The sequence below is a fragment of the Myxine glutinosa genome, chromosome 1 (genome assembly GCF_964187855.1).
Source record: "Myxine glutinosa chromosome 1, kmMyxGlut1.1, whole genome shotgun sequence".
Classification (NCBI taxonomy): Eukaryota; Metazoa; Chordata; class Myxini; order Myxiniformes; family Myxinidae; genus Myxine; species Myxine glutinosa.
Window position 1 is genome coordinate 345,886,854 of NC_136261.1, and position 20,659 is coordinate 345,907,512.

At 44.9% G+C, this 20,659-nt stretch overlaps 2 protein-coding genes across 4 annotated transcripts in view; one reads left to right on the plus strand and one right to left on the minus strand.

The window, feature by feature from the left end:
• UROS (uroporphyrinogen III synthase) overlaps positions 1-19,241 on the minus strand; it is a 153,598-nt gene extending 134,357 nt beyond the window's left edge. For all 3 annotated transcript variants that reach the window (XM_078769866.1, XM_078769867.1, XM_078769865.1), the window contains exons 1-2: positions 19,114-19,241; positions 7,383-7,433 (exon numbers count right to left, since the gene is read on the minus strand). In XM_078769866.1, coding sequence (XP_078625992.1) covers positions 7,383-7,390 — 8 coding nt within the window. In that variant the 5' untranslated portion in view covers positions 7,391-7,433; positions 19,114-19,241. The remainder of the gene's footprint in view (positions 1-7,382; positions 7,434-19,113) is intronic.
• A 388-nt stretch (positions 19,242-19,629) lies between these two features.
• LOC137413037 (casein kinase I) overlaps positions 19,630-20,659 on the plus strand; it is a 119,115-nt gene continuing 118,085 nt past the window's right edge. The window contains exon 1 of the mRNA XM_068098424.2: positions 19,630-20,389. Within this exon, the coding sequence (XP_067954525.1) occupies positions 20,258-20,389 (132 nt within the window). The 5' untranslated portion in view covers positions 19,630-20,257. The remainder of the gene's footprint in view (positions 20,390-20,659) is intronic.

Here is a 20,659-nt window from a genome sequence, read left to right on the forward strand (position 1 = left end):
CATGCCGTGGTATTCCAGCATTCAAAATTTCATGCCGTGGTATTCCAGCATTCAAAATTTCATGCCGTGGTATTCCAGCATTCAAAATTTAATGCCGTGGTATCCAAGCATTCAAAATTTCATGCCGTGGTATTCCAGCATTCAAAATTTCATGCCATGGTATTCCAGCATTCAAAATTTCACGCTGTGGTATTCCAGCATTTAAAATTTCATGGAGATGGCACACAAAACAAATCGAAAGGAACCAAAGCCTTATACATGCACTTATAAACTGGGCAGTTAATTTAATATGGGAAAGATACTTTGAGAAAATGATCACATCATGTTTAATTACATACGTGTACAGTAGTTAGTTGACAATGTATGTGCATATTGTTACGTGGTCCTCCCGGTAACTACCTGGTCTTGGTGACCCCCGGACCGTGGGAGGACCCCGCCAGAAAGATATCTGATTTATACGCTTACTAGCGCAATCAATATGAAAGACACAATAATTCAAGTCAATAAGACACCCCACACCAAGGATCCGGATTACTTAATAATATATTCTCCATCCATCATCAGCAATCAACAATCCATCAACAATCTTACTAAGATGGCCATCTCATATATGTCCCCCCTTTCCCCACTCACGACCCCTCAATGGTCACTGTCCCTCACAATGTCTCTGGGCCCCTCCAGACCAAGGTGAAGGTCGACTTCTCCGCACACGGGCGGTTGAACGAACCCCTGGCTGACGTGTTCCAAACGTGCACATCGCGTACCGGGAACAGCTGCTGCAGCGCACACCTCCTTGCAAAGCAAAGTGGGCAAAGCAACGCGCGGCTTGCAAAGCGCGCGAGGCCCAAGGTGCGACCCGTACACGTCCTTGTAGATGTTGAGGCGAACTGTGCCGGACGCTTGGTTCCGTGCACGAACCCACGGCAACTTGACGTGTAATCGGTAATTACCCCGCGCAGGTAACTCCTTTCGCCAGACGGGCTTTCAAACGCAGCGTCCCCCACGCTGCTCAATATCGACACCGCTCGCGTCAGAGCTCGGCGAGGAAGAAGAAGATCGCCGCTTCTCCCGGACCTCGTGTCTTTTTCTTCTTCCGGTTCACTATCCCGTTTCCGGTCTCCTGTTATCCGGAGCCTCTCTAACCCTTTAACCACAACAACCTTTAATAGAATAAACATTAATAAGCAATGACATGAATAGTAACTCCTCTAAATCTGGGATCCGTAACACTCCCCCCCTTCAAGAAAGAAAGTTTGAACCCCGCGAAAACTTTCTGTGCCGGCCAACTTTGATAAACCAACCCGATACCCCAAATCATCAGTTCCCCCCCGGGCACAATTATCGCATCTCAAAAATAAAGCAACAAACTTTCACCAAAACCCCCCAGAGATTCCATGGTAATTCCCTCTAGACCAAGCGTCAACCACTTCTAGTTGCTCTTGGATGGAGGCCCAGCTGAGTACTCACTACATGGACGCCTTAAGGAATGTGGGGTTCACGGTTAGTCCGGGGAGGAAAGTTCATTACATGGACGCCTTTAAGAACGTGGAGTTCACGGTTAGTCCGTGTAGGAACGTTCCCTACCAGGATGCCTTTTAAGAACGTGGCGTTCACGGTTAGCCCGCGTAGGAGCCCAGGCTCGGCGGCTCCGCCGTATATAGAGTGCTTCAACTTCTCCGGACTCCTAACAGTTACGGTGGGACCCCTTGTCCCAGCAGTCCCCTGACTGGCGGTCTTCTTCTCGGCCAGTCCTCTGCCAATCATTCTTTCGGGAGATGCCGTAACTCTGGGAGCCTCCATAGTAATATCGGCTGCTGCCAACACCAAAACTACCGCCAAGTGGTCCTCTTCTGTAGACCTCTCGATGCCTATGAAATGCCTTCCCTACTGTTATGGTCCGACCCTCCAAATCCTTACCATTCCAATTCATCTCTGCCTCCCTGGCGTCTCTTGTGCTTGCAAACGTGACAAAGCCGAACCCTTTTGACCGTTGCGTTTCCCTGTCTTTTACCACCCGCACTTCCACCAGCGGCCCATATCTGTTGAAGACAGAGGTCAGAACTTCTTCCTCTGTGTTGAAGTTCAGTCCCCCTACGAATAACTTGGAACTTTTGTCGCCATCCCGAGCTGGGGTGGTGTTATTTCCCCTGCGGGGCTCTTTACCCACCCTCGGGTTACCATAAATTTGCCCCCCGGCCAAATCATTCCCGATAATCACAGATACCCCCTCTACAGGAAGCGTGGCTTGTAAACCGACGGTGACCGGTCCTGACACCAAATCGGATTCCAAATGGATGACATGAAGTGGGGCACTAACACAGCCACCGACCCCTTGTAACCGAACACTATCACCAGTTGCGGTACTCTTTGACAATGGCAAAATGCCTTCAAGCATTAAGGATTGATGGGCTCCTGTGTCCCTCAATACCCTAACAGGTCTTGGGTTAGTCAAGTCTCCCTCGAGTGAGACAAACCCCTCATAAATAAATGGTTGGTAACTCTTCTGTGGGCGATTTCTTACGCTAGCCATCGCATTCGGAGTTGTAATAGTCGGACTCCGCTCTGGGTTGTCCCTTTTCATGAGGTAACAACTGGACATCAAGTGTCCAGGTTTTTTGCAAAAGGCGCAAGTAGGCCCGGAGGACAAACTTGTGGTCTGCCTCGGGCCCCCCGGGAAATAAGTTTGTCTTGGGCCCGTAGCCCTCTGATTTCGAACAGTTGGGGTATCCGTGTTGTCCCCATAATCCTCTCGAGGCCGCCGCCATGTATTGTCGTTCTCCGCACCGGGTGTTCCATAACTCCCCTGCTGAAGTCTAGGCAAGGAGCTAGGTGTGTGGACCCCTATCCGGTGTGTTAAGGCATAATCATCTGCCATGGTGGCTGCGTCCCACAACTTTGGTACTTTCTTTTCCTGCAGGTACACTTTGATGTCCTCGTGGACACACTGTTGAAATTCCTCCACCAGCATCAGGTCACGCAATGCTTCGAAGTCGTTCCCGACTCCTTTCGACTCACACCACCGATCAAACATGTTTTCTTTCACTCTGGCAAACTCCACATGGGTCTCACTCTCCCTCTTCCTGGCATTCCTGAATTTTTGCCGGTAAGCTTCAGGAACCAACTCATAGGCTTTGAGGATGTGCTTCTTCAATACCTCATAATCTGCACATTGGTCCATTGGTAGCGCCGAATAAATCTCTTGAGCTTTACCCACCAGCATACTTTGCACTAGTATGGTCCAGGCCTCCTCCGGCCAGTTTAACTGTCGAGCCACTTTCTCAAAGTGTGGAAAAAATTGAGTGACTTCCTTTTCACTGAAGGGTGGAACCAGCCTCACATGTCTGCCCACCTCCCAGGTGTTCTGGCTAGGTGTCGACCCCGTCAGCAAGGGTGGTACCTCTCCCCGTTCTCTCATTAAATCCAGCTCCTTGAATTTAATTTCTTGCTGAAGCGCCAGATCACGTTCCTTCAACTCCCTTTCGGCTTTTCTCTCCTCTGCTTCGAGTTCCCTGGCAGCTCTCCTCTCCTCTGCTTTTCTCCCTTCTAACCTTTCCTGGAGTTCTTGTTCCACTCTCCTTTCCTCTGCTTGTTTCTCTTCTCTCCTCTCTTCTGCTTTCCTTTCCTCTTCTGCTCTTTCCTTTTCCGCTTTCCTTTCTTCTTCTTTTAACCTTTCCTGGAGTTCTCGTTCCACTCTCCTTTCCTCTGCTTGTTTCTCTTCTCTCCTCTCTTCTGCTTTCCTTTCCTCTTCTTTGATCCGTTCCTGGCTCCGTAATTGCAACTCCAGTTTCCGGAGCTCAACGTCTTCTGGTTCTTCGGGTAGCCACTGCCAGGCTAACTCGTCCCATGTTCCTAATCCCACCATAGATTGTATCACCGTGGTCTGCAACTCTGCCTTCCTCAAATTAGTTCGGACCTCCAAGTTAAAATGTTTGGCCAATTTCAAGAGGTCCGCTTTTAGTAACGCTCGGAACTGTGCCTCACTAGGTGTTACCGCAAAGTTCTGTGCAACAAACGCCATGGTGACTATCGTTAACACCTGTTAACCTTCACCCAAGACTTTACCACAATTTCTAAAAAATTTACCAATTAATAATTAATTTATTAATTTTAATTAATAAATTTTTTTATTTCTTTATGTTATACAATTTTAGATCCTGGACTTCAATTGGACGAGCCCCCAATTCTATTACGTGGTCCTCCCGGTAACTACCTGGTCTTGGTGACCCCCGGACCGTGGGAGGACCCCGCCAGAAAGATATCTGATTTATACGCTTTCGTAGCGCAATCAATATGAAAGACACAATAATTCAAGTCAATAAGACACCCCACACCAAGGATCCGGATTACTTAATAATATATTCTCCATCCATCATCAGCAATCAACAATCCATCAACAATCTTACTAAGATGGCCATCTCATATATGTCCCCCCTTTCCCCACTCACGACCCCTCAATGGTCACTGTCCCTCACAATGTCTCTGGGCCCCTCCAGACCAAGGTGAAGGTCGACTTCTCCGCACACGGGCGGTTGAACGAACCCCTGGCTGATGTATTCCAAACGTGCACGTCGCGTACCGGGAACAGCTGCTGCAGCGCACACCTCCTTGCAAAGCAAAGCGGACAAAGCAACGCGCGCCTTGCAAAGCGCGCGAGGCCCAAGGTGCGACCCGTACGCGTCCTTGTAGACGTTGAGGCGAACTGTGCCGGACGCTTGGTTCCGTGCACGAACCCACGGCAACTTGACGTGTAATCGGTAATTACCCCACGCAGGTAACTCCTTTCGCCAGACGGGCTTTCAAACGCAGCGTCCCCCACGCTGCTCAATATCGACACCGCTTGCGTCGGAGCTGGGCGAGGAAGAAGAAGATCGCCGCTACTCCCGGACCTCGTGTCTTTTTCTTCTTCCGGTTCACTATCCCGTTTCCGGTCTCCTGTTATCCGGAGCCTCTCTAACCCTTTAACCACAACAACCTTTAATAGAATAAACATTAATAAGCAATGACATGAATAGTAACTCCTCTAAATCCGGGATCCGTAACAATATCGTCCTCTTCTTCAATTGTCCCAATTACTGCCACCTTGTGGGGTCGGCCGGGGAACGTTTTTGATTCAAGTCTTTCATGAACGGGCGAGCCAAGCCTGACGTTGGACTGAATGTGTTATGAATGTTTAGTTTGTTCAGGCTGCAGGCGATAACTCAGATATTCTTTGCGAAACGCCGTGGAATCCTTTTCGGCCACCAGCCAACCAGTGCAGACCGATGGGTCCTCCAGCTTAACGCACGGCACACACATTGATGCATCGCCCTGCCCTCAAAACACCAGGATGGCGGATTATAGCTGGGGCGAGATTTGAACCCAAGGCTCAACAGCTCCAGGGTGAGTGTGCATACCTCTCGGCCATATTACCATCTCTAGACTATGTGTATGCACACACACATGCACACACACACACACACACACACACATACAAATATACACATACACACATATACACATATACACAATACACATACATACACACACACACACACACACACACACACATACACACACACACATACACACATATACACATACACACACACACACACACATACACACATATACACATACACACACACACACATACAAACACACACACACACACACACACACACACACACACATACGATGGAGGCAGATACTTTGAGACGTCCACTTGTGGAGGCAGCAGCCAACAACAGCAACTTGCACGCTCACACACAGACACATATAAGCACGTGCACACACACTCATATATATTGTTACTGATCACGGTTTAGATGTTACTTGCCGAGCGAAGGCTCCGCGACCGAACAGTTGTTCCCCGACTCACCCGATTCACCCAGAACTTTGGCCGTATCGCACCGCAGCTGCCCAATCTGGGAAAAGACTAAAACGACGAAATGCAAAGAGGAAAAGGAATAAGACGAGAAGACGGACAGAAGAGTAATTGGATTTATTGTACACACACAAGCAAAAAGGAGCAATCAAGTTTATTTACAACACATAAGACGCAGGTGACACAGTGCAAATACTAGCTTATACAGACTTAATTAACCCAGGGACAGAACAAACAAAACAAACTCACGTACACAAGAAGGGTGGAAAGGCAGGAGGTGGATGGCTGGAGGGAGAGGAAGGTCCAAGGGGGTCCTGCAGCACGACCGGCGCGTTTAGCAGCCGCCGTTCCTTTGCGGCCCTGCTCAAAACCGCCGTTCAGGCCCCAAGCTGCTGTTGTGGCTGCTGTGGACGTCGCGTGCTTTCCCAGGACTTGTCTGGCTCGTCTGGTCCAAACCCTCAACTCTTTCTTGGTCCACTCACTCCTCACCACCGACTCCTCACCGCAACCAACGCAACCAACTGACCACCACCACCGACTCCTCACCGCAACCAATGCAACCAACTGACCACCGACTCCACTGACTGACTCTGACTCTCTCACGCCACTTGCGCGCGCGCCTTTATAGCGCCTCTAGCGATCAAGCCGCCGGCCTTCAGGACACGCCCATCGGTGTGCTCACCTCGGCCCTGGTTGGTCATGCGACTCTCTGGCTCCCCCCTTGATGACGACGGGCGGGCACTTGTTCAATGGTGGTTTTGGAGGGGAGGTAATTGGCAATCGAGGCTCGGCAATGACGAAAGGGGATGTAAAAGGAAATGGAGATTTTGGGGATGGGAATGAAAGGGGATCTATTCTCTTTCACTGGTGCAATGGAGTACTTCAATTAATGGGAGACACAGCCTTACTCTAAAACACAGAATAAGATATAACTATCGAACAGGGGTATTCTATTATTGGCTGACGTGTATGCTTGTGGACTAATTATGGGATGCCCTTTCACCTTTACACAGCTCCGGAGGCAGGGGGCGCAGAATAAACAATAATAATAATTTACACAATCAAAAAAATATACAGTCCTCATACCCGCAACAATATATATATATATATATATATATATATATATATATATATATATATATATATATATATATATATATATATATATATATATATATATATATATATATATATATATATATATGATGCTATGTATATATATACTCGTATATATATATATATATATATATATATATATATTTATATATATATATATATATATATATATATATATATATAGATATATATATATATATATGCACGCACACATGAAGGTGGATAGTCTGAGACCTGGGAAGGCTCCGTTTCACCTTTTCACCTTCTGAAACCCGCATATGGAGATAACAAGCAATGACACACACGCCTTTTGCAATGTACAATTATGAAATCATACAAAGTGGAATCTGTTGAAAATACAAAGTGAAAACAAAGAGAGAAATGGACAGTGAAAAATACTCACGGCTCCATGCTGCCTGAATAGAAATGTCTCTTCTTGCTCAACTTTGAGATCCTGCGCAAGATAGGGAGATGCGCTTTTAGATTTTGGGGTATGTATGGAGAAATTATACACTCTAGTTTTGCTGAGCGTTTCCACCTAAAATGCACAAATTATGTGAATAACTTGTTTAAAAAAAAAAAAAAATACGATTACACATAGTGTTTGTATGAAGGGGAGTGAAAAAGTTGTTTTCACAATTCAAAAAGTTATCAGAGCACACAAAACCACGAGTGGTATCAACTGTTGTGAAAAATGTGTGTGTGACAATGGTTGGAAAACATGAGGTTACACAAAAACACTTTTACACCGCATCCAGCTCTGGGGAATTGATACAATATTGCGGGGAAGTCCTGTGCTGTTTATGTGGTGTGCTCCCTTATAATAATGTAAAGTTTGGCATCCGTGGTACTGTTCCATTGTAGCAATTTGCCAACATATAACATACATTGTTGCTGTTGTTACATGTTATGTTACATGTCGTTATACACACGTGCCAAGAATGTTGTGCTGTGTCTACAATTTTCCCATTTTCTTTGTGGCATTTGCCTTAAGGCCTGCCTTGCTCATGTGGTGTAGTTATCCATGTGACTATGATTCACGTCATCTATCTATAATTCCATTAATCTCTGTGTGTATGTGTGTATGTGTGTTTGTATGTGTGTATGTGTGTATGTTTGTCTGTGACCGCTGTTTCTCGACAACCAAGGGTCCGATATACTTTAAACTTGCCAGGTATATTGCTGGGGACCCGAGGATGTGCCTTTTCAAGGTTTCATATTAATCGGACAAGTACTTACCGAGCTATGGCGATTTCTTTACCAAACACTGCAAGCCGTTCGCTTTGGACCAAACCATTGCATGTAAATAGAGGGGGGGGGGGGGGGGTTCTGTGGTCGTTGCGAATGGACCAAACCATTCATGTAAATAGAGGGGGGGGGGGGTTCTGTGGTCGTTACTGCCACGTGGTTTCAAAGTTTTTTTTTGTTGTTGTTGTTTGCACGCATGTTTTTTTGCACCCACGTACGGGCACGCCCTAGGATGTTTACACACACACACCCCTACACAAATTTTTTTTTTTTTTTTTTTTTGGCAAGGAACGGGCACCCACGTACGGGCACGTCCTAGCTTATATATAGTACGGGCATGCCCTAGTATCTATAATTCCATTAATCTCTGTGTGTTTGTATGTGTGTATGTGTGTATGTTTGTCTGTGACCGCTGTTTCTCGACAACTACCGGTCCGATATACTTGAAACTTGCCAGGTATATTGCTGGGGACCCGAGGATGTGCCTTTTCAAGGTTTGAAATTAATCGGACAAGTAGTTACCGAGCTATGGCGATTTCTTTACCAAACAGCGCAAGCCGTTCGCTTTGGACCAAACCATTTCATGTAAATAGAGGGGGGGGTTCTGTGGTCGTTGCGAATGGACCAAACCATTCATGTAAATAGAGGGGGGGGGGGGTTCTGTGGTCGTTACTGCCACGTGGTTTCAAAGTTTTTTTTTGTTGTTGTTGTTTGCACGCATGTTTTTTTGCACCCACGTACGGGCACGCCCTAGGATGTTTACACACACACACCCCTACACAAATTTTTTTTTTTTTTTTTTTTTGGCAAGGAACGGGCACCCACGTACGGGCACGTCCTAGCTTATATATAGTACGGGCATGCCCTAGTTCTTACAATCACAAAAAAAACTAGAGCAAAGTCGATGACACACCATCGCAAATCACTCGACACTTCCAACCAAAAGTAAAGTTGATAGATAGCAAAGAGTTCCAACAGGAATGACCCAATATCAATTTTTCAGTTTAAATTTTTTTTCCGCTTTGACCCCTGAAACCCCAAGTCCCCACCCCCTGGGGCATGAACCCAGGGATCAAATCCAAAAAAATCGTTAAATATTTCATTTGTTCCCCAATGTTGATTGCATATTTAATGCATTCCCCCAACAAAGTTTTATTCAAAATGTGCCCTTAATTGCATTTTCCAGTATTTGACCTTTTGACCCTGCCCCAGGGGGCGGAGCCAAAAATTACACTGCTCTCGTACCTTCTTACCATGTGGTGTACATAACCACTAAGTTTGGTGAATTTCTGCACAACCGTTTAGGCGGAGATATCGTGACAGACGGACAGACAGACAGACAGACAGACGGAGCCGATCACAATATCCCCCTGTTTTTTTTATTTTATTGTGGGGATAATTGGCATGCCCAATTATTTTGGAATGATACACAGCATTATCATTCCAAAAGTTTGCAGACATGGAAAGAAATTTGTGGTACTTAATAGAAATCAAATATCACGTCCAACAAATCATATGTCAGATGTTTCACTTAAGAAGCAGGTTGAAGCCGAGGAATCTATGGAGATCTCTGAACTTTGAAGCTTTAAAATTGGCTGTACTTAGGAAACCATATTTCGAGCATTCGACAGTCTTGCATCTTGTTTTATTTGCCAGGTTTGCTGCCTGGGACGAGACTGCTTTCATACCTGGATTTCAGAATGTCACCACTCATACTGTCTCCACGTTGCTATCAATGTAACCATGATCTCCTCTTCTGGTCAAGGCTAGCAGTGTTTTGGACCCCATCCTCTTTCTCATCTACAGTGCCTATATAAAGTCTACGCCCCCTCAACTTTTTGGACCTTATAGCCTGGAATAAAATTGCATTAAATCAAACTTTTTCCACCTTTGTTTACACATCGTAACCTACATCTTCCAAGTGAAAAACAAATTCTACAAATTTCAGACAATTAATAAAAAATGCAAAACTAGAATATCTTGGTTGGATAAGTGTCCACCTCCCTGAGTTAATACTTGGTGGAAGCATCTTTGACAGCAATTACAGCTGTGAATCTGTTGGGATAGGTCTCTACCAACTTTGCACACCTTGATTTGGCAATATTTGCCCATTCTTCTGGACAAAACTGTTCAAGCTCAGTCAAGTTGTGTAGGGAGCGTTGATAGACAGCAATCTTCAAGTCATGTCACAGATTTTCGTTTGGATTTAGGTCGGGGCTCTGATCGGGCCCCTCAAGGACATTTATCCTTTTGTTCCATAGCCACTCCAGCGTAGCTTTGGCTGTGTGCTTCGGATTGTTGTCATGCTGAAGGGGGAACTTCCGTCCCAATTTCAGCTTTCTTGGAGAAGGCAACATGTTTTCCCCCAGGATTTTCCTTATTTTGCTCCATCCATTTTCCCTTCTATCCTGATGAGTGCCCCAATCGCTGTTGATGAGAAACATCCCCATAACATGATGCTGCCACCACCATGCTTCACAGTAGGGATGGTGTTATTTGGGTGATGTGTTGTGTTGGGTTTGCACCAAACGTAACGTTTTGCATTTAGGCTAAAAAGTTTCATCTTGGTTATGTCAGACCTCAAAACTTTTTGCTACATGGTTTCACAATCTCCGGAGTGGTTTTCTGCATACCTCAAACAGGAATCGAGGTGGGTTTTTTGAGTAATGGCTTCTTTCTTGCCACCCTCCCATACAGGCCAGACTTGTGGAGTGCTTGGGATATTGTTGTCACATACACACAGCAACCAGTCTTTATCATAAAGGCCTGTAACAAAGTTGCCATTGGCCTCTTGGTGGCCTCTCTGATCAGTCTCCTCCTTGCTTGGTCACCCAGTTTGGAGGGACGGCCTTATATAGGCAGGGTCTTGGTGATACCATACTCCTTCCACTTCATAATGATTGTCCTGACTGTGTGAAATATTTTTATACCCATCCCTCATCTGTGCCTTTGCACAGCTTTATCCCAGAGGTCTTTTGAAATCTCCTGGGTGCTCATGGTTGAGTCTTTGATGTGAAATGCTCTACCCAGCAGAGGAAACCCACAGGAACAGCTGATTACCTTCGCAAAAGCGGAAGGTTATGTTTTGATCGCTGTGTATTTATTTGTATGTCTGTGTGTGTGTGTGTATGTTATTCGCATAACTCAAAAAGTATTCAACCGAATTGCATGAAATTTGGTGGGATGATTGGTTATTATACGGGACACATTTGATTAGATTTTGGGAGCAATCGGGTCAAAGGTCAAGGTCAAGGTCACGAAAAGGTCAAAATCGTATTTTTACCAAGTACAGAACAGTAGCTGCGGCGAAGGTATGCGCTCTACCGAGTGCCCGTTCTAGTTTTATTTTGAAATAATCAGAATCACAACAATTTAACACAGGCGGAGGCCAATTAACTGTGGTGTATGATTTTGACAGTGATTGGTTACACCTGAGATAATTTATAATTGCTATTATCAAGGGGGTGGGGTTGGTGGGCACTTATCCAACCAAGATAATCCAGTTTTGTATTTTTAATTTATTTTCTGAAATTTGTAGAATTTGTTTCTCAGTTGGAAGTTGTGGGTTACAATGTGTAAATAAAGGTGGAAAAAGTCTGATTTCATGCATTTTAATTCCACGCAATACGGCAACAAAAGGTGAAAAATTTGAAGGGGGTGTAGTCTTTCTATAGGCACTGTATATAAACCTCTCCAATGCTCTGGAAAATCCTTTCGTTTTGCAGATAATTTCACTGACTGGCAAACAGCAGATGTGCCATTCTCTGCTAATCTGGAATGAATTATGTGCTCGTCTGATGAATGAACGATTAATTTCAATCCCAGGAAACCAAACTCATGTTGTTGCTCTGGAAGGATCATCAAACAAACCCACCTGTGCATTTCTATGGTCAGCCATTTTAAGATTGTTTCAGTCACTTGAACTTCGAGGCCTCACCATTTTCCTCAACCATAATCACAAAACTGGTCTCCGAAGGCAGTTGCAGGCTGGACATCCTCTGTTGTTCCAAATCATCCCTAAAAAAGACAGAAGTTCTCAAAGCTTGCAAGGCCTTTTCTTTGGCTTAATGGAGTACTGCTCACCCTTATATATTGGTACCCCAGCATTACATCTCTCATTAATCATGAAGAATCTGAAGCTCTCAACATTTTTGACACTCCAATAACGAGGCTGAAGCACAAGGCCTTTCACTCACATATTCCTGACAGGTCATGGCCTCTTGTTTTTTTTTTAACCACCTTTCCTCCGTTGTAGCTGCCTTTGCTCTCAGCCCTCCGAGACTCCTCAGCCCTCCAGGACACACATGTTCTTCCAGGAACCCTCTTCTGGTTATAAATATATAACCACCTTTAGAGGCCATTTTTCCCCACAAGCGGGGGTTGGCCTTTTTCGGGAACCGTGGTTGTTGTTGTTTTTCGGTCCCCTTTTTGAAGCAATGTTTTACGGCCGGATGCCCTTCCTGACGCCAACCCTTTTTGCCGCCTTTAACGACAAACAGGGAATTACCAGTGAACTGGTCCTCAATTAGCCGACCTCGGAAGGATGACAGGCTGAGTCAACCCCCCTGGCGTTAATTCAGCGATCGACCGGGATTCAAACCCAGGATCCTAGGATCCTAAGCTGGCACCCTAGCCGCTAGCCCAACACCAGGGTTGCCCAACACCAACAACACCAACACCTCAGCACATACGGTCTGGTTAAACTCCCAAAATCCAGGCTTGCTGAACACACCTCCATTCTTTCAATCTTCTTTTCTCCTATGTATATAGCTGCCTTCCTCAGGCTATTCATCCCACTTTTTCATCCAGAGGCTTCGAGCAAGTGGTATCTGGCTTCGTTTAGCAAGCAGTACCTCGGTAAGAAATGTATTTTTCTGTCTGGCCTCGTTACCCCCTCTTGTGCTGGTCCTGTGAAGAGGTTTCCCAGCTTCAGGACTGGGTAAATGCTTTGCCCGTTTTTCCTATTATTTTTCGCTGAGGCCCATTACAATTAGTAGCTCTCAGCCTTGTTTATGACGAATTTCAATGTAAAACAAAATTGAATCCAAAACAGAACTCTGACCTCATATGTGCAGGGAAGCATCAAAAAGCCCACTTGTATGCCAGTGGAAGCATCTAAATATATAAAGGAGTGTGTTTATTTCTCTGACACGCATGAAGTGACCTCATGTTCACGGAACGGAAGTGACGTCGCATTCACCACTCAAAGGGAGCACACGCAATATCAGTGTTAACGCCTATCGCCATTTTGTTTCCACTCAGGAAAGGTAAATTTGTATCGTCCAAAACTTTTACGACACGCATCCGAATTTAGGTTGAGTGCGTGACCATTCCGATTGTTTTCACAACTATAATGCTGGAGGTGAGACGTTAGTAATTTTTATTAGCAGCAACAATATATATACAGGTGAGTAATTTTACTGTCATTTGAAATTCCATTATCACTTTGAAAATAAGTATTTTTCGAAAATAATCATACCTTTATGAAACAAAAGTAAATTCACAAGTCTGTGAGTTCTATTCTTCACAACCATGTTGTGATTAGGTGGAATACTTTTGGTCCCATCATCTTCGACGGGCTTTACACTTGTGTATATATACATATATATACATATATATATATATATGTATATATATATATATATATATATATATTATATATATATATATATATATATTATATATATATATATACTAGTTTGGCTCGGCTTGCTACGCTCGCCTCACCACACATCGTTACTGAGGAACGGGCTTATTTTAGCTGAGGATAATAACTGTACCTGAGTTGTTGTGTTGTCATGATTTACACCAATCATAATACAAACAATTATTTTGCACAAATTTATTTGTAGTGTTTGTGATATTACATTTTTATAAGCAATTTAGGTTGAAGATTTAGGTTGAAAAAAAAAAACAATTAAAAAAAGAACACCTCAGCACATACGGTCACGTGAAAAAGTAAGTACACGCCATGTAAAGTTTTGACTTTTTCAACATATTTCAACATACAGCTATTTGATCTTCATTTCAACAATATTGATAGATAAAGGTGATATAACAACAAATATCATGAAACATTTACATTTTGTAGTCCATTGTATAATTTAAATAAACATAAATGCAAATTTCGCATGTGGAAAAAGTAAGTACACCCCTACATTTATCACTACTTCAAATACCTAAAATTAGAGTCAGGTGCACCAGCTCAGGTGCAAATGATTAATGGCTGTGAGGTGTTTTTAATTTCGTGGTGGTGAGGTGTTTTTATTACGTGTTTTATGGCTGTGATGTGTTTTTATTACGTGTTTTATGGCTGTGATGTGTTTTTATTACGTGTTTTATGGCTGTGAGGTGTTTTAAATTACTTGGTGGTGAGGTGTTTTGAATTACGTGGTGGTGAGGTGTTTTGAATTACGTGGTGGTGCGGAGTTTTGAATTACGTGGTGGTGAGGTGTAATCGTCCCAGACTTCCAGTCTGCACCTACCCCTCCCCTATGTATGTGCTGAGGGGTTCTTTCTTGGAAAAAAAAAAACATTCAACCTAAATTGCCTATAAAAATGTAATCTATCTATAATTCCAGTAATCTCTGTGTGTATGTTTGTATGTTTGTATGTTTGTATGTATGTATGTATGTATGTTTGTCTGTGACCGCTGTTTCTCGACAACTACCGGTCCGATATACTTGAAACTTGCCAGGTATATTGCTGGGGACCCGAGGATGTGCCTTTTCAAGGTTTGAAATTAATCGGACAAGTAGTTACCGAGCTATGGCGATTTCTTTACCAAACTCCGCAAGCCGTTCGCTTTGGACCAAACCATTGCATGTAAATAGAGGGGGGGGGGATTATCACCGTACTCGCAAGCCGTTCGCTTTGGACCAAACCATTCCATGTAAATAGAGGGGGGGGGATTGTCACCGTACTCGCAAGCCGTTCGCTTTGGACCAAACCATTTCATGTAAATAGAGGGGGGGGGGGGGGGGGATTGTCACCGTACTCGCAAGCCGTTCGCTTTGGACCAAACCATTTCATGTAAATAGAGGGGGGGGATATAATTTTAGATATATATATAGTACGGGCATGCCCTAGTAATAATAATAATAATAATAATAATGCATTTATTTTATATAGCGCTTTTCAGGAAGCCCAAAGACGCTTTGACAGAGTGCAAAACATAATGCATAGCAAAACATAAAAACAATTGCAAAAAAAGAAGAATCAATAGGGAAATATTCAAAGCACAAAGGAGGGAGAAGGAGAGGAGATAGTCAGGGGTTAGATGCTGTGGGTTAAATGTTGAATGCAGTGTTGAACAGGTGGGTCTTGAGTGATGTTTTGAATGTGGTGAGTGAGGAGGAGTCTCTGATGGTGTGAGGTAGCGAGTTCCAGAGGATGGGAGCAGCGATGGAGAAGGCCCTGTCCCCCCAGGATCTAAATTTGGTCCGGATGGGGGGGGGGGGGTCAGGAGGTTGGTACCAGCAAGGCGGAGGTTGCGGGTGGGAGTGTGTCTGGAGAGGAGGTCAGCCAGGTAGGATGGGGCCAGGTTATGGAGGGCTTTGTAGGTCAAGAGGAGGATTTTGTACTGGATTCTCTGGGAGATGGGGAGCCAGTGAAGCTTGTAAAGGACGGGGGTGATGTGGTCACGGGTCCGGGAATGGGTGAGTAGACGGGCAGCGGAGTTCTGAATGTATTGGAGTTTATTGGTGATTGTTGAGGGTGAACCATAAAGGAGGCTATTGCAGTAGTCCAGACGGGAAGTGATGAAGGCGTGGATGAGGGTTTCTGCAGCCACGGAGGAGAGGGATGGACGGAGACGGGCGATGTTTTTCAGGTGAAAGCAGGCTGTCTTTGTGATCTGTTTAGTGTATTTGTCGAAGGAGAGGGTTTGGTCAAAGATGATGCCAAGATTCCGGATGTGAGGGGAGGTGGATACTGGGAAACCGTCGATGTTGAGGGCAAAGTTATGGGTGGACTTGGTGAGCGTTTTTGGGCCAATGATGATTATTTCAGATTTATCACAGTTAAGTTTGAGGAAGTTGATTTGAAGCCAGGATTTTATTTCAGTGATGTAGTTTGTCAGGATAGAGTGGGTGGCAGTGGAGATGGACTTGGTGGAGATGAAAAGCTGGATGTCATCGGCGAAGCAGTGGAATTGGAGACCATGACGGCGGATTAAGTGACCGAGGGGGGACAGGTAAAGGATGAAGAGGAGGACCCTTGGGGGACACCTTGGGGGAGGGGAGCAGTGGGGGATTTGCAGTTATTGATGGAGATGAACTGACGTCTGTCAGAGAGGTATGATTTAATCCAAGAGAGGGCAGTGCCGGTAATGTTAAAGGTGGTTTCAAGTCGGGTGAGGAGGATGGTGTGATCGATGGTGTCAAAGGCGGCGCTGAGGTCGAGGAGGATGAGAATGTTGAGGTTGCCAGCGTCAGAGGAGAGGAGAAGGTCGTTGGTGATTTTGAGGAGAGCAGTTTCAGTACTGTGGTTGGAGCGGAATCCGGATTGGAATGTTTCAAACAGGTTATTGGCAGAGAGGTGATGTTTGAGTTGAGTGGCTACAGCGCGTTCCAAAACCTTTGACAGAAAGGGTAGGTTGGAGATGGGTCTGAAGTTATTTAGGGTGTCAGGGTTTAGTCCAGGTTTTTTCAGAATGGGGGTAACAGCAGCAATTTTGAGGGATGGTGGGACAATGCCTGTAGACAGGGAGGAGTTTATTGTTGCAATGATAAGTGGAGAGAGAGCAGGAAGGGAGGCCTTGACAAAGCTGGAGGGGATGGGGTCAAGAGTGCAGGTGGCAGTTTTCATTCCGATGAGGAGTTCAGAGAGGTCATTAGGGGAGACTGGGGAGAATTGAGACAGGGGATGGCAGGATAAGGGGGGGCAGGTGGTTTAAGGGGAAGCGGGTGCGGCGGTGGTCAAGCTGTTGTAGATGTTTTCAATTTTGCGTTGGAAGAATGAAAGGAAGGAGATGCAGTTGTCTATTGTGAATGACTGGGTGGTGGTGTTCAGGGGGCTGAGGAGTTTGTTTATTGTAGAGAAGAGTGCTTTTGGGTTTCCGGAGCCAGAGTGGATAATTTGAGAGTAGTAGGCGGAGCGGGCGCGGGAGAGGGCATCTTTATAGTGTTGTATGTGGTCCTTGTAGGCCTGCGAGTGAACTGTGAGACCTGTTTTATTGCGGAGTCTTTCAAGTTGGCGAGCACGAGTTTTCATCAGGCGGAGTTCAGGGGTAAACCAGGGAGCAGAATGGGTGAAAGAAACTGTTTTGGTTTTTACAGGCGCAAGTTGGTCAAGGCAGGAGGAGAGAGTGTGGTTGTAGTAGTCAGTGAGGTCAGAAGGGGTGTGGAGGTCAACGAAGGGAGAAGTGGACATTTTTTCAGAGAGGGTCGATGAGAATGAGGTAGGTGAAAGAGCGTTTAGCTTACGGAAGTTGATAGTGCGATAATGCCTTGGTGCTGGGGTGGGGATGTTGATGGTCAGAGTGATGGCTAGGTGGTCAGAGAGAGTGAGGTCGGAGCCAGAGAGATGGTGCAAAATTAGTCCAGTAGATTTGTGCATTCGCAGTAGTAATATCACAAACACAATAAATACATTTGTGCAAAATAATTGTTTGTATTATGATTGGTGTAAATCATGACAACACAGCAACTCAGGTACAGTCATTATTCTCAGCTAAAATAAGCCTGTTCCTCAGTAACGACATTAGCCAAGCTAGTATATGTATTTAAAAAAAAAAAAAAAAAACACCTTTAGACGCCATGTTGGCCTTTTTCGGGAACCGTGGTTGTTGTTGTTTTTTGGTCCCCTTTTTGAAGCAATGTTTTACGGCCGGATGCCCTTCCTGACGCCAGCCCTTTTTGCCGCCTTTAACGACAAACAGGGAATTACCAGTGAACTGGTACTCAATTTGCCGACCTCAGAAGGATGAACAGGCTGAGTCAACCCCCCTGGCGTTAATTCAGCGATCGACCGGGATTCGACCCCAGAATCCTTGGTATCCTAAGCCGGCACCCTAGTCGCTAGCCCAACACCAGGGTTATATGTATGTAAGCTAGTATATATGTGTGTGTGTGTGTGTGTGTGTGTGTGTGTGTGTGTGTGTGTGTGTGTGTGTGTGTGTGTGTGTGTGTGTGTGTGTGTGTGTGTGTGTGTATATATATATATATATAAATAAGGTTTTGCCTCAATCTCGCAGGCAATTGCTTTTCTTACAAAATGTATCCTCTTATAGATGGAGGTACATCCAACAAGGATGGACGATGGCATTTCATGGGGAGGGCTAAAGAAAAACAATCCGGCGATGAACCGACGAATCATGCTTGCAACTGGTTGTGGTTGTAGCTCCGCCCACACGACTGACGTGACGTCAACCGGCAGAGTGAACACTGACAAGGTTACAGAGTTATCCCAGAATGCCATGCACGCCGCCATGTTGGTTATATTCACGTCCTTGTCAATGCTCGCATCAGTAGCTCTCCAATGACAATCTAGCACGTTGATTACTTTATCTCGTTATTCTGACTTACTGCAATGGAAGGTTACGCTAATTATTTGGCCTCGTTTACCTTGCCAACCAATATGGCGCCCGCGCACTGCATCATGGGTACTGAAACCCCTCTAGACGTTCGACCAAACCAAAGTAAATGTTAGGAGGTACAGTTAGATGCGGAAATTATTGTTAATCACACCTGTGCTCAAAACCGGAGGTACACGAGATATCAGACAAAAGAAAAAGATATTCGCATATCAATACAATAATTTAAGTTAAAAATGACCACGGTGGAGTTAAGATTCACGATGATTTATCAACAAAGATTCAAATCGATCCTAATTAAAGACATGATGACGATACACAGAACAACCAAGCGGGCCCCTTTGGGTTGTACCTCGCTCGTTCTCAAGGTGTGGGGCGAATCCACCACATCGCAATATTTCTCTCTCCATTTGCAAAACAACCTTCTCTGCGAACTTCGTTGATCTTACATCCGCAAAGTTGGAGCTAAAAATAAGTGTTATAAATGTATAAATCTATACCGATTTTCATACAATATACGTTGAAAAGGGGCCAGGAAGTCAAAGCAGCATATCGACTGAGTGAGGAGAGGACTGAGGACGAGGAGTGAGGAGTGAGGGCAAATGAACGTTAAAAAAAAACAAAAAACTATTAATCACTACACTGACATGGTTGATATGCCACGCACAAGTAAAATAGAGCCGAGGTGAAGAATAAAATATTTCTTTTGATACAATGTCCGTTATAAAATCGTGGTTATACAATGTAAATAACCGTTTCCAAAGCCAATCTCATTATTCAAAACCACAACGAAAACAATCCAAAATTTACCAACATTGTTCTCTCACCTCTGCGAATTACACCGCCAGGAAACTCTGAAACCACCAAAGAGTGACTTTTTGCACAGCTTCTGTATACTGTATAATTTACGTTGGATTTGTGCTTCGCAGGCACTGCGTTGTCCGAGAGGACGATTAAATAGTCATCCCTCTGCTGTACGTTAAGCCGGCTGTCTCATCTCCGAGCATTAGTTGGTGGATGGTGGTGGTGGATGCTGCGGTATATTTTGCGAACATACTGAACAATTTACAAATACCTGAGCTGGCGATTGCTGGGGGAGGCAAAGCCAAACCACCCAGTGTAAGACCGACCATACTCCATAGGCAGAAGTGAGACATTATTCTGTAATTTTTCACATTCGACACGACAACGTTTCGGAAAGGATTTAAAAAAAAATCGCTTCTGAGAAGAAAACGACCATGGTTTGTGAACGTGCAAAAACGTCATGCGTCATCGGCCGACGTACGTCATACGTAATAGCCTGACGTACATCACGTGTTGAGACGCTCGTTTTCTGGGGGACAGCGGAACGCATCACTTCCTGCTTGTGGTAGCGTCGAAGGAGGAGAAAGGTACGGGAGTCGGAGTGTTGGTAGTTGTTGTAGTGGTGTTGAGGAGGAAAGAAAGATTGGGGAAGAGGGGAGGAAGTCGAGGTAGTTAAAGTCAGGAAGAGAAAAATGGCGACAACTGGCTTAGCCTCCGTGGGAAAAGCGGACTTTATTGTAGGCGGAAAGTACAGGTTGATGCGGAAGATCGGCAGCGGGTCCTTCGGCGACATTTACCTGGCGATCAACGTCACGACTGGCGAGGTACCAACATTTTCTTTGATTTACCAATTGTTACCTATTTGTCATACGCTGCTCTTTCTACTGACGTACTGTCATGATGATTTAGTTCGTCGCTTTAGCCAAGCCTAATGGTAATAGCATAGTATTATCCACAGCTCTGTCTCAACTTTTGCTGCTATTGAGTATTAACCCCCACCACTCGCTTTGTTGTCATTCACCTGCCCCTCCAAATCAGCTTTGTTGTCATTCACTGCCCCCCCCCACACCCCAAATCAGCTTTGTTGTCATTCG